The following is a 21643-nucleotide window of genomic DNA, read 5'->3' as shown; positions in this document are numbered from 1 at the left end:
ATGAAATGTGATCTCTTTGGCCTAATGACCTGATAAAGGGAAGAGATTATCAGAGGCTGCAGGTAGTGTGACTGAGATTGTGTGTAAATGTTGATGGGACAGCTTGACTGTGGGTCAGGGATCTGAGTATTTGCTGGGGGAAGAGAGATTTGGTAGGAATTGGGGAGAAAAAATGCCTCTATTTCTCTTCCCACCGCCTCAAGCTGAGTAACCCTCTTTCTTTCCCCCTAAAAAAAATCATCATCATCATCATCAATAACCATGGGCTCAGCGCACGTTGGTGTCTGATGCCTCTCACTGTTTCCTTCCATCTTTCCCCATCCAGCGCAGAGTGGCTTAGTTTCTGTAGACGAGCTCCGCACCAATCGACTACATCATCTATCCATTCTCTGTGGGGTCTGCCTCTCGTATTCGAACTATCCATTATGCCGAATACCGGGGTCTTGATTTTTCATTTGTCATTCATTCTGCAAATATGTCCAAATAGTTGTAGCTTCCATTTTATAACCTTCTGCGGCGGGTTCTCTTTCGGCTGTATCTTCCTATATAATTCCTTATTGGTGACCTTCTGCATCCATCCTATTCTCAGAATCTTTCTATAACAACTCCTTTCAAACACCAATATTTTTCTTTTTGAGTCTTTCATTATCACCCATGTCTCACATTTGTACAACATGCTGCTGAATACACAAGTTTTCAAGATGCCCAGCTTTGTACTTAAGCTAATTGCTTTGCTTTTCCAGATCTTATCCCTCGCCTTCAAACTTGCTCTTGCTTTCGCTATTCTAGTTGCTATTTCCTTCTTAGTCTAGATCATATATTATGTTGCTCCCCAGATATGCAAACTTCTCCACATTTTCCAGTTCAATACCATCAACACTGATCTCCCTTCCTATTTTCTTATCTCCAGATACTATTGTTTTTGTTTTATCGATGTTCCTAATCAGTCTGTATTGCTTCCCTTCTTCGTTTAACACCCGCACCATTTTCGCTAGCTTCTCCTCATCTTCCTCAATGATAACTATATCATCTGTGAATCTCAAGTTGTTAATTCTTTTTGCATGCACAGATATCCCTTCTACCTCTTCCTTGATCTTGTCCATTGCTCTCTCCAGATGTGCGATGAAGATACTTGGCAATATTGGATCTCCTTGTCTCGTACCTGTACTTGTTTTAAACCAACTTCCCAACTCCCTGCATGTTCTCACCACTGCCTCCGCATTATCTTTCAACAACCTTATTAGTCTGCTGTCCACTCCGTATGACTCCCAACCCCGTTCAAGTCACTTTCTGATGTATACTGTCAAATGCCTTTTGAAAATGGATGCAGCAAGTGTATACGTTTTTTTTCTTTCGTTGAGCTTTCTCCACTATCACTCTTAGCGCCAGTATCTGCTGTATGGTACTTCTATCTTTTCTGAACCCTGCTTGCTCATCTGCTATATGTTCTTCTATCTGCAAACTTAATCCTTAGTCAGTATCATCGTCAGTACCTTACCTAGATGACTCGTTAGGGCAATCGTTCTGTAGTTCTTACATTCCAATGTACTTCCTTTCTTGGATATTGTCACTAGCACAGATCTTGTCCATTCCTTAGGTGCCTTCCCTTCTTTCCATGCTACATTACATTGTCAGTGTATTTCCTGAATCATGCTTTCTCCGGCGTATTTGACCATCTCTTCCGTGATCTTATCATTTCCAGGGGTTTTGTTGTTCTTTAGTCGTTTCACTGCTTTTTCTACTTCCTCCTCTGAAATATTGGTCTTGCTCTCGATGCTCGGGGGAGATATCTCTTTCAATTCTTCAATCAGTCTCTCTGAGATACTCGGGTCCAACTGTGCTTTGTATAGATCGGTGCAATATCTCGTCCATTGCTGCACAATTTTCTCCCTGTTCATGAGAACTTCTTCGTTCCCATCTTTGATCGCCATCTGCTTCAGTTGCCATTTCCTATTAATATTCCTAATTGTCTTATACACCTCCCTGGTCTTACATTTGCCATAATACCTCTCGATATCTTCACATTGCTCCTCTAACCATTTCTCCCTGTCCTTGGTGGCTGCTTTCCTTACCGCATTGCATTTCATCCTATATTGCTGTTCTGCCATCTTAGAAACATCTCTTCTCATCTTCAACACTCTTTTCTCTTGAACCAACTTCAGTGTCTTCTGGGTAATCCACTTCTTATTGATCTTTTCTTCTTCTGGAACAGTCTGCTCAATTGCCTCTTCTATAGCGAGGGCTGTCCCCACAACTCTCTTATCTAGGTCTTTCTCTGTGGCGATATTCTTAATCGTCTCTTCGAGTGCTGTTCTGTGTGTGTTCCCTGTTTCTTCCTCACATAGCTTCGCCATGTCTGTTCTTTTCTTAAAGTGTGTCTTACATTTTCTTTTGAGTTTTATCTGGATGTTTGCGATCAGTAGACTGTGGTCTGAGTCTGTATCTCCTCCTTGGAAAGTTCGGCACTGCTGCACTGATGTTATCCATCTTCTTATCAAAATCATATCTATCAAGTTCTTGGACTTCCCATCATTCAATCGCCATGTCCACTTCCTCCAGTCCTTTTGTTGGAATGTCGTGTTGCAAATCACCATCTCATGCTCTGTAGCAAGCTCTAACAGTTTTTCACCTCGTTTGTTTCTTTCTCCATATCCGAACTTTCCCATGACTCTCTCCCTACCTTCATCAGCTGTTCCAATCTGCACATTCCAATCTCCTCCGACGATCAACACCTCATTCTTCGGTATCTCCTCCACCGTCTTTGTCAAGTCTTTATAGAATAGCTCAATCTCTTCCTCCGTACTGTCCAACGTGGGTGCATACAGCTGAGTGATTGAGATGTTGAATGGTTTTGCTTCGAATCGCATGACCATCATCCTTACACTTACCGGTTTGCATCCTAATGATGCTCTTCTAGCTGTTCTACTAAGAAGGAATCCAACTCCTGCTTCATGCTTCGTTTTGTTTCCTGACCAAATGACTTCGCAGCCGCATATCTCTCCTGATTTTTGTCCAACACATCTCTGCCAGTCCAAGTATATCATGTTGGTATCTCTCCATCACCTTCCAAAGCAGCTCTAATTTTCCAGTTGCCCACGGTGTTCGGACGTTCCATGTTCCAATGGATAGCATATGCGCTAGGTGTAATTTTCTTCTGATAGCCAATTTATCAAACCAACCCCGATCACTTGATTGGTATCATGGACCTTGTTTATCCGGGCGACATCAAAGCCAGCGTCTTTTAACATTTAGTTGTACTGGTATCAGATTTCATTCGTATTGTTGTTTGACAGTCAGTGCATTGACATACATCTGACGAACCCTCCTCCTTCTTGGGACTGACATGGAGCTCTCAGTGGCTTCATGGGGGAGTTCCCAAAATAATTGTGTAGCCAAATTTGATTAGTTCTACTAGTTGGTGGATAAATTTTGTACATATTTGAACAACCTCGCTTCATGTTTCAGTACAGCTTGTGGGCCTCTGCTAATACCTCCACTAGCAGGCAACGAGTCACAACTAGATACTCAGGCTTGAAAGAATGGAAAAGATTGTCTCTGACCTGTCTCTAAATTCTGTGCTGTCTGACTCAAACTTAAGTCAGACATACACACCATATGTATGTTCATGTATGAAGATATGTTGATAAATGCTATTTGACCAAAAGGTGACGTTACTTGTGATTATTAAGTGATAGGTTTCTATGGTGCTGCGTTTGCTGTCTAAAAATATCTTCTGTGTTAACATAGTATTTTTGTATATATTTGGGTTCAAAATTTTAGTTGTTTTAGTGTTTTTGTTGTAGCTATTACAAAGCAAGCATCCTTATGTTGTTTTGCCCTTCCATGCTGTGCTGTAGTTGTTCAAAGAGGTACCTGACAGAGTGCGAGAACTTGAGGCGTATGTTCAGCAGCTCCATCTTGTGACACAGCCAAAGCTTTCTGGTGAGTGATGAGTGGAAAACATACTTCATAGTCATGTTTTAATTTAATTGAGTTTAATCCAGTTTGCAGTAAAAATAAAACTGTATTAACATGGATAAAGTGGAGATTATAATATGACAGAATTTGGTATGAACTGGGTTGAAGGTGTAAAACACTAAATGGTTTTAGGCTCAGGCTGGAAGCACATTCCAGAGGGGTTGTAACAGAACATTTTGTGAAGAAACATCTTGGTACCAACATACTCTTTTTTTTTTTTTTTTTTTTTTTTTTTTTTTTTTTGGAAAAAAACCAGCCATACTCACCCAGGTTCAGGACAGGGTCTAAACTGACAGCATGCTAGATAGTGATTGAACCCTTTGTAATGGGTTGTAGCTAGGTAACGTCAGAGGGTGGCGAGTTGATACCTCAGGAGTGATGTGTAATTTTTGTACCTGTGTATAAAAAGATACCCATAGGGATTTGTCTTTGTTTGACCTGGGGCTCAATCTGAGCTTCCATGCTACTGAGTGAGGCAAGTCCATTGTCACAGGCACACTTAGCCTACCTGTAGACATCTGATTCAGGGAAGCTATGACAGGTCTTTGTTTATAATAAACCTGGCTGGGCACCTTCTATCCTTAGCTGATTTTGTCGTGTTATCAGGGGCTCCTTTGGAGTCTGCTTTGCTGGCTACTTGCACAAAGGTAGCATGGCACAGAGACGGCCCAAGCATGCCTCTGAATGGTTATCACCATTGGATAGAGCAAAAGGCCTGTCAGGACACTACACACGTGATGTCTGGCAACCACACTGCAGTGGTTAGGTTCTGTTTCCAAATGGCCTGCCAGCCTTTCCCAGGAGATGCAGACCTCTATTCCAGACATCCTGTTTGATGTTTTTTCTTCCCTTTCCTGCCCAGCTGGAAACAAGATGGATATGCTCAGGGTGTTTACACTCTTCTTTGTACCTGAAATTTTTAGTTCAGCAAATTATTACATCTCTAGCAACGATGATCAAGATTAATTTTGGCAACATTTTATTCATTGGAAGCCACTGTTTTCTAATGAACATGAAGTATTGGGGTCACCATTTACTGGCGTAAAATCAAGTAATATGCATTTTGCTTTCTGTCTTTTTTTGTGCTGTTGTTAAGGTTGCTGTAGACATCAATCTTGCTATTCTTTCTCTGTACGCAGTGGTGTGAATTTGTAGATGTTTGAGAAAATGCTATAATTTTTGTAGTTGTCACCAATATTATTTGGCCTAGATTTTTGTTAATATTAATGAATGAATAGCATTTTTTAAAAAAGCAATTGAGTATCTTTATCATTTTAGCTTATCCTGCTGTCCAAAACATGGCACTATTGTCATCTTCCTTTGAAACTCCGGTACAGACTCAGCAGGTTTTCGAACTTTCTGCACCAGCTGATCTGGATAAAACTACAACTGAACTGGCTGATTGGCTGGTATTGATTGACCAGATGCTGAAGTCAAACATAGTCACTGTGGGAAATGCGGACGAGATCAATCGGACAATTGCACGAATGAAAGTAGGTGCCACTGGAAAAAATCTAATAAATCTTGATAACACGAAACAACTTTAGTATCTTTTTTTTTTTAATGTTTGTATATTCTGTGGAGAAGAAACAAGAAGAAAATCATTGTATGTTACTGCAGCTGGTACAGTATTATTTGAAAATAACTGTTTATTTGAGAAGTAAAAATCTGTGTAATATACCATAGTTTTAAAATGTTTTCTCTGTTGAGTGCTTGGTCCTGCATGTCTAGGGCCGTACTGTTTTTATGTCTAGATGTTTTGATTTGGGGAAGAAATGCAGTAAATAGTGTGTATATGTGTAGGGACATTACCAATATTCTTTGCTGGGATATGCCTTTTGTTGAAAGTCAGTACGTCAGCTTTTGGTAAGTTTAAAAAGCTACTGTGTAATACAAGGATTCTTTAGACCTTATTATAATGCAAGTTAGTTTATTTCCACTTAATTTGAAATAAAAAAAACAATCTATTGTAAATACTAATGTACACACTCACACTTGTTTGTCCATAATCATAGCTCCCCAAAAGCTGAGCCAGGACTAGGCATCGATATCTGTGTGTCTATATTAGCATTTATTATAATTTAACTTATTTGAAATGGAAATCAATCAACATGAATTACAACATGACCAAAAGCTGTAATCTAGGCAAACGCTAAGCAGCTGTTTGCATTCTCATTTTTTTCAAAGAAGGATTCAGCATATGGTATCTCTTAAGAAGTTACGATTTTCTTTTGACTTCATAGCATTCATTATGTGTAGAGATAGTAATTAGCACTTTGACAAAACCATGTGATACATAAAATATATTTTTGATTACATCAGGCTGATTTTCTTTTGTCCCTTTCAGAAATGATTACTGTTTAATAATAGCCTCATTAGTCTTTTATAGTAAGAAACTAATTTACAGAAAACAAAGAGGCAGACAAATATTATGCAGCACTTAGCTGCGTTTACACTAGCCCCCTTCTTTGAAGGGAGCATGGTAATCAGCCTGATCGGAGAATACTATGAAGTGTTGTGATGAATATCCTGCACTTCATTAGGCTAATTTTTCTTGTGGCAACTTTAAAGTGCTGGCATGCCATTTGGGGAATTAGGGCACTTTGAAGTTGTCACAGGCCCTGTGTCTACACATGCCCCTTCCTTTCAAAAGGGGCATGTTAATGAGCGGGTTTGAAAGATGCTAATGAGGCGCTGCAATGAATATGCAACACTTCATTAGCATAATGGTGGCCGCGGTGATTCGCAACTGCGGCTTTTCGAATTGCACGCCACCCGTGGAGATGGGACCTTCCAAAGGGACGCCCCCCCCCCCCCCAGTTTTCGAATCTGGGAATCGGAAGAAGGGCTTTCGAAAACTGGGGGGGTTCTTTTGGAAGGTACCATCTCCACAGGCAGTGCGCGATTCCAAAAGCTGCACTTTCGAATCGCCGCAGCTGCTGTTATGCTAATGAGGTGCTGCATATTCATTGCAGCGCCTCATTAGCATCTTTCGAACCCACTCATTAACATGCCACTTTCGAAAGGAAGGGGCACGTGTAGAACCAGCCAAGGAGAATCAGACTAATGAAGTGCTGCATATTCATCGCAGCACTTCATTAGTGTTCTCCAATCAGGCTGATTACCATGCCCCCTTCAAAGAAGGGAGCTAGTGTAGACACAGCCTTAATGTGTAGTTCACCTACATGCGTCTTCAGTAACAGACATTTAAAATAAAGTAGCTTTATGATAATGGTGACATTGAAAATATATTACATTTGTGAAATAGAGATGGGAACAGCTGTGTGTGAGCACAATTTGTTTTAAGTTCATAACTCTGCACAGCTCAGAAAATATATTTATAATGTTAATTTTTTCATTTTCTAATAAAAATATAATACTGATTCTTACAGATAACAAAGGAGGACCTAGAACAGCGCCATCCACAGTTGGATTCTGTTTTTACCTTGGCTCAAAATTTGAAAAATAAAACTTCCAGTTCAGATGTTAGGACAGTGATCACAGAGAAATGTGAGTTCTCCCTCACAGTGTTTTTTTCAAGCATAATCCGTTTTTCATTCTACTAAAATGAACTATCTTATTTCTCGTAAACTATGAAAGTTTTCCCTAATTATAGCAGATTAAATTGAACACATGTAGGTCTTAGCAGTCAAAACAGTCAAGCGACTTTGAGTTTCCCAGCGTTGTTTAAAAACATGCACTACTAAATCAAAGTTTTGGTGCTTGCTCACTGCCCATTTCTTAAATACAAGGGGGAGAGAGATCTTGGGTAGGTCAGTACAAGTTAGCTCATGAAACACTTGAGAACTACTTATAAAATTTTTCATACTTATTCTGTTCATTGTATTCAGTGGCGTAAAGGAATTAATATATTGTTTACTTTATTATGAACTGCTGTGCTTTCAGTGCTTTGTCATTAAGGGTGATGCAGACTGTACTAGTATATCAAAACAAAAGCAGTCCACTAGCACTTTAAAGTGCTAGTGGACTGCATTTTTGTTTTGATAATATATAGACTAGCATGGCTATCTCTGTGCTAGTGTACATTCCTGGTCTGGTTTGGAGGACAAAGGAAAAAAAGCCAAGAGTGGCATTGAATTGTGTGCTGAAAGTAACAGTCTTTAACAGTGACGAAGAATGGAACATCTAATGGTGGTGGTAGAAGTCTTTACCTGTTTCTGTATTAATAATATGCCATGAAAATTTCAGAGGATGAGAGTTGGGCCCATATTTTTAAAGCTGTTTAGACATTGCTGTGCTCAGTTTCTCAATGCTTAATTGACTTGAGAGATTAAATCTCATTTTCCAAAGGGAGGGAGGTAATTAGCAACTTTTAAATCCCATTGGCAGTACCTTTTGAGAATGAGATGTACTCATCTATGGGTACATCGATACATACTGGCAGATGGACCTGGTCACGGTTATCTTGTAGGGTTCAATTTCATGCACTTAATGGGGACAGTCGAAATTGAACTATTGAAGGTTGACAGTTGATGCTTATACTCATTCTCGCAAGGAGTAAGGGAGGTCGATGGGAGAGTTTCTCCTGTCGACCTCCCTCAGTGAGGACGGCCAGATAAGTTGATTCTAGATGTGTCGATTCCAGCTATGCAATTGCTGTAGCTGGAATAGCATATCTACGATCAACTTTAAGATCTAGTGTAGACCTGCTGTTAGTCAGTAAAGCATGATGGGTGCTCAATGGCTACATGCTTTCAGAAATCTGAGTCCTGGTTTAAATGAGCAGCCAGTGTAGATAGATGTTTCAGAAGTTCTTTCATCCACCTCTGAATGTTCTGGAGATTCTCCTCTGCAGGTCCTTAGACAGACCAGAATGTTACAGCTGCTTTCACTCCTGCTGCTATTGCTTCTGTTGTTTCAGTGGAATCACTGATTTTTTCACCAGAAACTGCTGTTTGCATCAGAACCAAATATTTATTTAATATAGTAACATTTCTCTATTTGTTAGGTGTGCTTGATCTCCTTCTCCCTAGCTCTAATTTAGTACTACTGAAATCATTTCTGAAATCATCCTGAAGCTGCCTCTTGGTTGAAGTTGATGACATAGTACATTTTAATCACCAATACAGTGGCTCTTCTGGTGCAAATCATTGTCAGCACTTCTCAGTAATAGAGTTATGAAGCGAAGTGTAACATTGTGTTGAATGGCAAAGGCTGCATAAAGAGGCCTTAATGCAGATGAGAGAACTCGTATGGTTCAGAATACTTTGAAATGATGTATAAGGAATTGGATGTTATGTAGCTGCCGTTAATTTAAATATTTTCTCTGCTTTTGTTCAGAAGTGGAAAATTAAAATGAGCCGAGTACCAGGTATATTTGATTTCCACTTGTATCTGTTTATCTGCAAATTAAATATCTCTTGAGCTGTTAAGCAAACTTTGTGTCATTTGTTAACTGTATTGAACTGAGGACATTTTATTTTCCACAAATCAGAACAAAGGTAATCAAGCTGTTGTAAGATAAATACAATAAAGATTACGAGCTGCTTAGATACCATGGTAGCTGGAGTTATGTCAGTATGTAAGATAGGCAGCATTAGAAATAGAAAGGAAATAAGTGTGCAACTTTTCTTTAAAAAAGAAATTCCTAAGTACACGAGGCACTATTATTATAAGTGAGAATCTTCTCTTTTAAAGCCCTACTCAGGGCATGCTCCTGAATGTAATATTTAATGTAACAGAGTAATTAATAGCATCTATAAGTGATGCAAGTAGCTTCTGTTTCAGTAGTGAAGGAAAATGGTAAGGGATAGAAGAGAATTACCATACTGTTTAGAAATTGTGTTGATACTGTCAAACTTCAAATAATTGTTTTGCTTGGTTTTGGCAGTGCTTTTCCTTTCCATGCACAAAAAGTCCATAGAAGCCTGATTTTTATTTGGAAGAAATTTAATTTTTAAAATAATAAAATATGCCTCATGTAGATGAATAGCATTCATATTCAGAGACCCATATTATACCATCAATTTTGAAGAAAAACTGTGTGGATTTTTTTCCCCCTAAATTTTGCTGAAATATTCACTGGGACAATTTGTCCTGACTGTAGGCTTTATTTCTATAACCAGTTTGTAATTATTACTTAAATTGACATTAAGAGATTTATTTTTGTCAGCAAGCTGGGAAGGATTTTAACCTATTCAGGGGAAATAAGTCCCTCATAGTTAAGACTACAACCAAGTTCTGAACGAATGTAGTTATGAACTACTCCTGTAACTCAGGTTGGTATCATTGGTTAATGCTAAACATTGACTACATTCACTCTAAATACAAAAGGAAATATTTCTTCTTCTTCAAGTGCTTGCTCATGTCAGTCGTGCCCATTTCACAAGAGGTGTGTGTGCTTGCCACATGCACCAGTTCCAGAAATTTTTCCCCCCAGTAGTACCCATAGGGGAGCACCTCTAGCGACCCCTGGAGTGGTGTCTCCTTTCTAACAAGCATCTTTGCTCGGTGCACAAGGTGGCATGTAGTTTCATCCTCTGACATGCGAGACTGCACATGTGCCCTTGATGAGGTGGCTGGTGCTGTTCTTCTTACAGGTCAGGGACTACCTTGATAAAGTTCTCACTGTCCCAGATCCCATATTGCCTTCTGGTGGTGGGTAGTTCTGGGGAATGTGCTCCACAGAAACCACAACCCAGTGCTCGGAGGGCCATGTGCTCTGGGATTTCTGTACTGCTCACAATATAAACCTGGAGCCTTTTCACCTCCTAGGAGCCCTGAACTCTCTTGGGGACTGCTTGATTCAATACTACTTGTCCCACTACAGGTGGACACTGCACAAGGAGGTTGCCAGCTTGATTCCCCAGAGGTGGGGTACTCCCCAGGTGGATGTATTTGCTACCAGGCAGAACTGCTGCTTCCCCCTGTTTTGCACCTTATGGGGCCTGGGTGGGCTCCTTCTTGGAAACCTTCATCTTGTCCTGGACAGGGATCTGCTCTACAAGATTTTCCCATTTCTGCTGCCCAGCAGGATCCAAAAGAAAATCAAAAAGACAAGGTCACGGTCATCATCTTAGCTTTGGTATTGCCCCCTCAGTATTGGTTCAGAATCCAGTCAAGCCTGGCATTGCTTTGTCCTCTTCCCCACCGTGGCTGCTGCTGCTCTGCCCGGTCCTCCTGTCACATGCCCATGGCTGTCTCCTTCACCTTAACTTTGCATCTCTGCACCCTGTCTGTGGCATGAATGCTGTGTGGCTGAACCCAAAGGAACAGGCCTGCTTCGAGGGCATTTGTCAGGTCCTCCTTGAGCGGAGGAAACCCTTGGCCTGGCTGATCTACATGGCCAAATGGACAGTGCATTGGACAATGGACCATGATATCTTCCAGTGAGGGCCCTGATACAGTCAACCCTAGCTCACATGCTTTGTTTGAAGAACCAGGGGTTGGCACATTCTTCCCTCAAGGTGCACTTGAGGGCCATTTCTGCCTTCCATTCCGCATTACAGGACCATACTGTTTTCCCTGTCTCTTCTCCACGATCAGACCCCCTGGTTCTGTCCTAGGACCTGATCATTTAAATCACTGACTGTAGTGAGCCGGTATGGCCTCCTGCTGACTCAGAGGCAGAGGAGGCTGTGCAGAGGCCCTGGTGGGCGGGCCTGGAGCCAGAACACCAGTGGCCCGCCCCTCAGAGGGTGGGGCCTAGGGCTAGAAGGTCCAAGGGCTGGCCTTGGGACCCATTGAAGCCTGGGCCTCCAGGCAGGGAGGAAGGGCCTCTGCGAGCTCCCCGGCGCCAGGGGCAGAGAGCCTGATACCGGCCGGCCGGTCCGGAGAAGCAAGCCCCAGCAGCCTCGACCCGCCAGGACAGCCACGGATCCAGATGCCTCAAGGGACCTACCCGGACTTCCCAGACCTGCCAGGACCCTCACGCTGGTGGAAACCCTCCGCCTTGGAGGAAACCCTGGACCCTACCAGACCAGCGAGGGTGAGCGACCTGCCCCGGAGCTCCGGCGGACCCCTGCAGCCCTCAGGCCCAGGATCGCCCCAGGCCCACTGTGCTATTGCCGCCAGACTACCCCAATGATGTGGACATGGCCGACTGGCCGGAGCCCCCAAAGGTGGACGATCTGGAGGAGGCTGACCCCGCGGGACCCCCTGACCAAATGGACTGGGATCTTTCCCCGATGGAGGTACAGGTAGGAAGTGGCCCGGGGAACAACGCTCCCGAACCCATGGCAGTGTGTTGCGGCCTGGATCCCCGCTGCCGTGCTCGTGTCTGAGTGACCCCCAGGGCCCCGGGCTGGGTTGCAGTGGAATGGGAGGGCCTGCGACCCCCTACCCGCTCCTTGACGGGGCCAGCCCGCGCTGGGCCTGTGCTCAAACCCTTGTGCTGCTGCCCCGCCCCAAACTAAGGGCTGGGCTGGGCTGGGCTGGGCTTGCCTTACAAACTGTGAACTGCTGCCCCGCCCTGGACTGAGGGCTGGGCTGGGATTGTGTTACAACTGTGAACTGCTGCCCGCCTTGAACTGAGGGCTGGGCCTGTACTCTAGCTGTGAACTGCTGCCCCGCCCTGAACGGAGGGCTGGGCTTGTACTATAAATTGTGAACTGCCGCCCCACCCCGAACTGGGGGCTGGGTTGGTGTTATAACCCTTTGTTTGGTTGCCGCCCCGCCCTGGGCCAAGGGCTGTGCGTCCCAGGACTCCTACACTGACCATGTGCTTTGGATGTAGCATTCTTGAATGGTAGCCTTCCTCATGGCAATAACAGTGGCTAGGTGAGTTTTTGAATTTTGAGGCTTGACCACAGTATACGGTCTCCTATAAGGGCAAAGTTCAGCTTCGTCCACATCTGGTCTTTCTACTGAAATTGGTTCCACCCTTCCATTTGGGCCAGGACGCTTTCCGACCTCTTCTCTGTCCCAAACCCCACTCTTCTAGTGAGGAGAGGCTCCTTTGTTTGATGTCTGGTGGGTGATGACCTTTTGCCTTAAGAGAACTAGTTAGTTGCAGAGATCCACCTGGCTGTTCATCTCCATGGATGAGAGAAAGAGGGGTTAACCGGTTTCTACCCAGAAGATATCAAGCTGGGTCACTTTCTGTATTTGCACCTGCTCCAACCTGGCTGGTGTTCCCCCACCCCTTACTGTGTGGGCACACTCAACTAGAGTGCAGGCTTTGTCTTCAGCACATCCCTATCCAGGACATCTGTCGGATGGCTATGGGGTTGACAGTGGGCATCTTCTCCTTGCACTCTGCCATCGTCTCAGACTAGGGATGACACTTGGTTCATCAAGGTGATTCTGCAGTTGTCTTGTTCATGATTCTTACCCACATCTGAGGGGAACCCACTGATGGACACATACTTTGGAATAGACATGAGCAAGCACCAGAAGAAGAAAAGACCTGTTCCATGGTGCGTAACTGGTGTTCTTCAAAATGTGTTGCTCATGTCCATTCCGCCTCCCGTCCTCCTTCCGCACTGTTGGAATCTCTGGTCTGAAGGAACTGAGGGTGTGGGGAGCACAGCATCCGTATCCCACCTCAGGGAGGCATTACTCCTGAGATCGCTAGAGATACTCCCCTACAGGTATGGCTGAGCATGCACCCCTGTTGTGGAATGGACATGAGGAACACATCTTGAACGCCAGTTATTGAACAGGCAACTGTCTTTTCAAAGTCAGATGTCAATTGGGCAAAATTCTAGAGCAGTGGTTCCCAAACTTTTTGGCATCACGCGCCCCCCTTTTGATTTTTGAGAAATCCTCACCCCCTCACACCTCCTCTTTACCATCATCCAACCACCCTTTAACAAATAATTTAGTTCATAATTTAAAATAAACACAAAAATGTGAAATAAAAGTTATTGAAATTTTAAAATAAGCGCAAATAGTTTTCTTGGCTCTTGGCGGGGCCTGGTACAGCCCCAGCTGACCAGCCACCAGAGCTGACTGCACTAGCCGTCAGCCTGCCTGAGACCTGTACTGCCAGAGCCACCTGCCTGAACCCTGCACTCCCGGGGCCACCCACTTGCCGGTTCACCAGCCGCCAGGGCCACCTGCCCACCAACCACCCAAGCCCTGTGCTGCTGGAACCATCCACTCACCCACCAGCCGCCTGAGCACCTGCCCAAACGCTGTGCTGCCAGGGCCAGCTGGCCACTCACCAGCCCAAGCCACCTGAGCCCTGCAATTCTGGAGCCAGCCGCCAGCCCGAGCTGCCAGAGCCTTGGGATGCTGGAGCCAGCTGCCCAAGCCCCGCAAGCTGGTCAGCTGGCCAGCTGGCCAGCCGCCCAAACCCCACAAGCCACCCACTCGAGCCCCTCCCATCCAACAAAGCTAGGTACCACCAGTTCCCCACTGTTAGCCCATCCCCCCTCTAATGAATGAGGCACCCTGATCCGCCCCAGCCCACACTCACTCACCTTTGCATGTGGGTCTTTGCTGGCTGCCCGCTTTTTATAGCGCCTGCACTGGGTCACCCACCTAAAATGGCACAGGTTGAGAGCTGGAAGCAAATGCTGGATCTTTCTTCAGGTGGGGGGAATGAAGGGCGGGGGCTGGGTCACCTCGCACCTCCCCCCCCCGAATTTCTTCATGCCCCCCCATGGGGGCGTGCCCCCCAGTTTGGGAAACCATGGTCTAGAGTAATAGGACATTTTATAATGAGAAGTTTTATAGTGAGAAAATCTGACTCATTTTATTTTTCTCTGTTTATCTGTCCTAGTAACAGAATGATTTGTTACTACTGTTTCAAACTTTCAGCACATCTGAATCTCCTTGCAGCATTTGAACAGATAATATGTAAAGAAATACATTGTAATGAATGATTATTGTATCTTAGTGTAACAACTACTTATGCTAGGTGTGTGCTAGAAATGTTTTGGTATAGTAATGCAGGTTAGTGGCATGATTTTTTTTTCCCTCTTGTGTGACATTTCCATATTGGTAAATATCATAGTTTAGAGGCAGTTATATCAGCATAAAAAAGTTTTGGCTGCTGTAGCTTATTATAGTCAAGAGGCCAATATTAATTATATGGTCACAAGCCCTTTTCTGCAGGTGTAAGCTGTATTTTTGCTATGAGGATCAGTGGCTAGCTCATTAAACCTTTTCTAGTGTAGATGTATCCTTATACTCACACTTCATTATTTTGTGTATCACTGTAATTGAACTGGTATGGACATACACATTAATAAAAAAGTCTTGTTAACTTTGTTCACTGTTGTGTACCCATTTCTAGTTCTCCTTTTTCTTGTCTCTGTGTGTATGCATACTCCTTATATGCAGTAGATGTATTTTATGGGTCTTGCAGCAGCTCTTAATATAGACTATTTGCTCTATTTCTGGTCATCACAGGGAGCAATAGATAATGAAGTCATGACTAGTGGATGTGAACTTTAGGTTATAACTGTCTGCATTCTTCTGTGCAGTGGAGAAGGTCAAGAACCAATGGGACAATACTCAGCATGGCGTGGAGGTACGGCAGCAGCAACTGAAGCGCATGCTCTCCGATAGCATGCGGTGGGATGAGCAAAGGCAAGAAATGGAACAGCTCATAGGACACTATGAGATCCATTTGCACACACTTCTACAGGCTCCTAAAGAGACACTTAGGAAACAGATTTCTGAAAACAAAGTAAGATCTGGTTCATATTTCATAATTCCTTCCTCAGGCTGCATGACTTCATTGGTTACTCAGATTGTCTCTGACTTAGAGGTGCAGTATACTCTTAAAGTAGCCACCAACCTCGGGACCACAAGATTGCTCGATATTCAAATATGCCGGATAAGAGAGCGCAGCTGGGGGGACACAGGCGGCGCTCAGGAGAGGCACAGGCAGCAGGGAGAGACAAAGCCATGGGATCTCTGGCTGAGGCCGGGGACCCTGCTGGGATGTGGTGCTAGGTGAGGGCTGGCAGCGCTGGGGCGAAGGAGCCGGCCAGGGGGCCAGCTGGCGGTACTGCAGGAATGCTGGGGAGCCAGCCGAGGTGTGGGGGAACACTGGCAGGTCTGGGGCCGTGGACTCTGCCAGCAAAGCTCTGGCAGTGATGCCCAGGAGTGACTTGCAGTCAGTTTTGCTGTCCGAACAAGCAGCATGTTTGTGCTAGTTTTCTGTGAGTTCTGGTTGAAAGAATACTGGATACAAGAGAGTTTATTGTATGTGGTTCAGTATGAGTAACAATCTTTTGACAGGTTCTCTGTTTGTTTGTATATATACTTCTCATTTGTATGCCAGTAGTTATTCTAAATAGTCATGTTTATTTTTGCTCAGAATTTCTGAGACTCATGTTTGGGCGAGTGTAGTGAGTTTATACTATGTGAACATGTGTATATGTTTATGTAACATGTATATTTCACAGTAACTTATTAGCCCTGCTGGAGACTGTGGAAGTAGGTATTAAAGAAGGGTTAACTTTTCCCAAGTTTGACCAGAACTGTCACCCCAAATGCAGAGTGCAAGACCCTTTAAGAACCTCTTATTGTGATCTTCTTGGAATATGTGTTTCCTGCCTTTCTCAGCAGGCTCCCCACTTTGGTATTATAGTAGCAAATCCAACTGCTTCAGGACTGGCTGCTGCCTTCATATGATATAGGAGATTGTCCAAGATGGGTCGTCCCTCTCTGGTGTAAGGAAGGGAAGAGTGGGCAAAAGGGGAAGTAGGATAAGATGAACTAAAAGTACACAATCAAAAATGAGGATGACGCTCAATCAGTGTGGATTGTTCTTAAGGGTGGAGCAGTGAATGGAAAGAGAGAGGATGTAATTTTAAAAAAAATAGAGACTGTAAGGGAAGGAGGAGATCCAGGCTAAGGACTGGGTTGGAGAGGAGCAGAGAATGTGATGGTGAGAATTAATCACATGTTCCCAAAAGCATTCCAATGTTTTTCCTTGGGGGCTGATCACTGTGAGTTTCCCACATTAGGGTGCTCGTGTGCCATACTTTGGAACATCTTCAAATCAGTGTCAGGTGATCTGCATGTGTGTAGTAGTGTCCCTTCATGCTCCTGGACAACAGCAGCGGGCGTTGATGCCTGTTCAAATCCTTCTTGCTGCTGCGTGGCCTGAGTCTGTCTTAGAGAAGTGCATAATCAGTAGAGTGTACTTGTAAATTAGTTTTTATGTATCTAGTTTTAATTAGCATGAGTACATAGCTAGTAAGCTTATAATTATTACAGGACTAGAAGATTTACCCAATGTTGCTCAGGTCCTTCAAGGCAGGAAGTGTGGGGGGTGCATGAGTCAGGGGACGGGGTGGGAGATGTGGGGAGGCTTGGGGTGGGGGGGCAGGTGCCAGCCTGGAGTGGCAGGGGCATGCTTGCTGCCCTCCTGTGACCATTCTGCAGTATCATTATCCTTCTAACAAGTGGACTCGTACGGATGGACAGACATACAGACAGGCAAACTTTCTCAAATATATAGTAGATTAGTTCAACCCTCTGCACTGGAGGACAATCTGCCCAGAGTTGCAGGATTTAACTGTCTCCCCTGCCTTTGATTCTTTTCCACCAGTGATGAGCACCAAAAGTACCTGTAGGGCTTTTGAAGCACATATGTAGTCCAAGTGCAGTATCTACTGATCCTTTCCATCCAGCATCAGGGAGGTAACTCCCTCTGAGGATGTTTTTGATGAAGGAGACTGCGGCCCACTTTTAACCAGACCTGGGAACCCCCCTGTACCTGACTAACAGCCACTCTCCAAGCATGAGTCACATGGCTGAGCCTTAGCTACCAAAGCCCTTAACTGTGGGATAGCATTCCCTGTCCCCCAATGGCAGAACTATGTGAGAAGCCTAAAGGGACAGAAGAGTCCATTAGGATTCCCTCATGGTATTTCCCCATAATGTTCCACCAATTGTGTGTTGTGTACTGTCATCCAGAATAAGCTGTGTGGCATTCAGGGTTCACATCATCTCTGCACTTTCCTGGCTTCTCTGAGTGCAGCCCACCCCAATGCCAAAGATGTTAGGCCTCTTGCATTCATCTGTCCTGGAATGGAATCCTACGCCTCGCTCACTCCTTCGACTGGATCTGTGTGGCTCATGACCCTGTTTACCAACTGAAACTGCTCATCAGCCCTGCTAGATACGGCCAGTTGAAAGCCTGCTACAGGAAGGAGTGGTGGGGAGTGGTGTGGTGGAAAAAGTCCTCCTAGAACTCAGGGGCAAGGGGTTCTATTCTCTTTATTTTCTAATGCCAAAGGCTAGAGGCAATCTGAGATCCATCTTGGCACTAGGATACCTCAACAAATACCACGAGAACTTGAAGTTCCCTATGGTCTCCCTGCCCTCCATTATTCCTTCCCTGGATCCAGGAGACTGGTATGGTGACTTTGACTTGAAGGACACATTTTCATGCAGTGACCTTCCAAGAACACAGGCTGTTGCTCCTGTTTTTCACAGTGGGACAGGCACATTACCATTTCACAGTGCTGCTTTTTATCCTGGCCACAGCATCACAAGTGTTTGCAAAATGCATGGCAATGGGGATGTCCTGCCTCAGGCCTTGGGTCATCCTTATCTATCCATTACTTTGATGACTGGCTAATCAAGGGCCTTACCAGGTTGTGAATGCCACTGAGACATTACTGTCCCAGTGCCGGGGAATAGGCCTGTTGATAAACAAAGAATGGTTAATGTTAGTCACTGTACAGAGGATGGTGTTTACCAGAGAAGTTCTAGGCCCTACAAAGGCCAGGGCTTACCTGCTGCTTAGCAGATTTCACACAAGAAGATCTCATATTTGGAGTCTTTGCATTTCCCCTCGTGACTGCCAGGGTCTGTCTGTGATTACTGGGTCACGTGGTGGGATGCACCTATGTCAATGTGGGGCTGCAGATGCTCCAATAGTGGCTGGTGATAGTGTATGTCCCATCCAGAGATCACCTATACAAGTTGTTCATTTTCCCAGATGCGCTCAAGGTGATCAGATGTGTACTATCCCTGAAACAGTCCTGCAAGGAGTCCCATTTGACAGCACACATCCATCAGTTTTGCTCTTATAGGATGCCTTGGATAGGGGTGCACCTTGGAGCAGTGCCATCACAAGGTACATGGTACCCAGAGGAGCTGACGTTGCACATAAATGTCAGAGCTCAGGACAATTAGCTGGGCGTGCACAGTGTTCCTCCTGCAACTGGGGGCTGTGTGTCTCAGGTGTTGATGGAAAACATGGCCTCCATGTTCTGCATCAGTAGACGAGGAGCGCACACATCAGCCATGTCAAGAGGCGCTGCATCTGTGGGAGTTGTGTGTACAGCATTTCACCTTCTTGGCATCAAAAACACACTGGTGGATCATCTCAGCAGATCCTTCTTATTTGTCCACGAGTGGCCACTCCACCCCGAGGTTGCCCAGAGTCTCTTCCAGAGGTGTGGAATTCCCCAAGTGGACTCTTTTGCCATGGTGCAGAACAGGAAGACTCATGTTTTGCTTCTTACAGGGTGCTGATGACAGAGGTTTTTCTCCTGTGTTGGTCAGGGGACCTCATATACATGCACTCCCATTCGTTACGCTCATTAGCAGAGTCCTGGGAAAGATCCGGAGAGACAATGCCTGCGTCATCTTGATTGCATTGGCAACCTGGATTGTGCTTAATTGCACCAGCAGTGGTTTGTCAGGCTCTTAGACCTCACCACAGCCTTTAAGTAGGTGCTGCTCAGTGGGTCACACCGCCTGGTGCAGGACTGTGGTCATCTCCTTCACCCCAGCCTCCTGCCCCTCCACTTCGTGGTGTGGCTGCTGCATGGCTAAACCCGGAGGAGCAGACATCCTCTCGGGAGGTGCAACAGGTGCTGTTAGGCAGTAGGAGGCCCTGTAGTAGGATGACTTACCTGGCAAAGTGCGTGAAGTTTTCCCTTTAGATGGAAGGCATAGAATACCTCCCTGATGGATTAATCTTTGCAATCTGGCTGTGAGTAGCTGCCTTTCCGAAAAAGTCAGGGTTTAATAACTCTTTTATTAATCTGATCTCCTTTCTCACTGTTGGTGTTTCTGGCAAGAAAGAACTGAGAGTTGGTGGAGCTGGTAGTGTACTTTATGCTTTGTAGTAGGGGTGCCACTCCAAGGGGCATCAGACCCAGTCTGCCAGGGTACTGCTTAGGGAGAAGCTTCCAGCAGTGATGCATGTGGTGAGCACACTTAGAATGAACATGAGCTACACATATTAAAGAACACCAGTTTTGGAACAGGCAACAGGTCTTTTACTGATGTATTACTGGCTACTTAGCTGGACACACCAGTTCATAACACCGTAATACATTTTTTCACATTCTGGAAGCAAGCAGTTGTAAGATGACATCTGCATAGGCAGTGATCTAGTATTTTTAGTATTTTCCTTTCACTTTTGTTCTGCCCCCTAAACCCACACTCTGGCGATCAGAGTTACTGCTGGGACAGCGAGCCAGAGTTAAACCCATGTGCAATAGGAGTTAAATGGTTCAGTATTTATTAGAGGACATAATTTAAATGTTTGCTAAAAAATTCACCACAGATAGATAATGTAGCATAAGGGAGCATGCAAAATGAAAAATTTAGCATACATTTGTTTAGATTGTGGAATTATATTTAATTCATTCACTCATGGCTACCCTTGCATAGTGGGCTTATCTTAAGTGCACTGCAGTTTGAGCTTTGACTTTCCTTAACTTAAACAAAAAAGTTTATTTGTCTCATATGTTCTCTATTTTGTTAAAATGCATCTGTATATTGTTCGTTTGTAAGTAGACATGTATGATGCACATCTGATCTTTGTTCAACAAGTATGGCATATCATTCCTAGTAAAGAGAACAGGCCTACAAATCCTGAAGAAATATTCCAACCCCTCCAATTTTAATGGCAAGAGGTGCATGTCTCATAATATTTTAGAGGTTTTTCTTGGAACACTGTTAGGAAAAATATATGAAATGATCTTCCAAGTAAAAATATTTTTTCAAAAAGTCTACCTTTGTTTTTTCTTTGCCCAGTTGGTAAGCAGAATACAATGCAATACAGAATACAATTTGTATAGTCCCTTGTGCTCTTTGGCAAATGCTTTTTGTCATTTCTATTTGAATAGTGTATTCACATATACTGAAATTTATGGTATTCTGATAGTAAATTTACATCACGCAGGAAAATGTACATATACGTGTTTCACAGTCAATCTGTGCAATAACTTACCAATATAGAATATGGGAGATCAGACTTTGATTTTAAATTTCCTCTATTACCTGTTTATTTGTTCTGATTTTTTTCCTTAGTTGCTAATACAAGAACTGCCTAAAAGAGAGAGCACCGTGGCTGCATTCAATGACCTCTCTAATAAACTTCTTCTGGACTACAGTAATGATGACACAAGGAAGGTGAAAGAAATCACTGACCGTTTAAGCACCTCTTGGATCAACCTTAATCAAAGGTAACTTCAAGGCTCTGTTGAGTGTAAATATTTTACACGGTATATCTAGGTCTTGCTGTTTTAAACAGTCAAAATATTGGACATAAACTCATGGATATGAGAGGCTCTCATTAAGCCATCTATTCTTCCTTTTTTGTAGCCTACAAGGTTATCACAGTTCAGTGGTCACCTGTATTAGAGTGAGTCAGATTTAGAATATTTCTAATGGTGGCGTTTCTACAATTGATCCTGTAAGACTTTTGTCCATACATGCACCGATCATCTTGTCCATCAAATAAATAAATAAATACATGCTGGTGCTTTCACGA

The 21643-nt window shown here is 44.0% G+C and overlaps 1 protein-coding gene across 5 annotated transcripts in view; it reads left to right on the top strand.

Annotated features, from left to right (window-relative positions):
* Positions 1-21643, top strand: part of UTRN (utrophin) — a 560266-nt gene that overhangs the window by 248323 nt on the left and 290300 nt on the right. For all 5 annotated transcript variants that reach the window (XM_074990438.1, XM_074990437.1, XM_074990436.1 and 2 more), the window contains 5 exons: positions 3858-3942; positions 5257-5471; positions 7371-7488; positions 15372-15577; positions 21181-21335. In XM_074990438.1, the coding sequence (XP_074846539.1) occupies positions 3858-3942; positions 5257-5471; positions 7371-7488; positions 15372-15577; positions 21181-21335 (779 nt within the window). The remainder of the gene's footprint in view (positions 1-3857; positions 3943-5256; positions 5472-7370; positions 7489-15371; positions 15578-21180; positions 21336-21643) is intronic.

Source organism: Carettochelys insculpta, chromosome 3 (assembly GCF_033958435.1).
Source record: "Carettochelys insculpta isolate YL-2023 chromosome 3, ASM3395843v1, whole genome shotgun sequence".
Lineage (NCBI taxonomy): Eukaryota > Metazoa > Chordata > Testudines > Carettochelyidae > Carettochelys > Carettochelys insculpta.
Note: the sequence above shows the minus strand (reverse complement) of the source record. Positions and strands in the feature narration are given on the sequence as shown.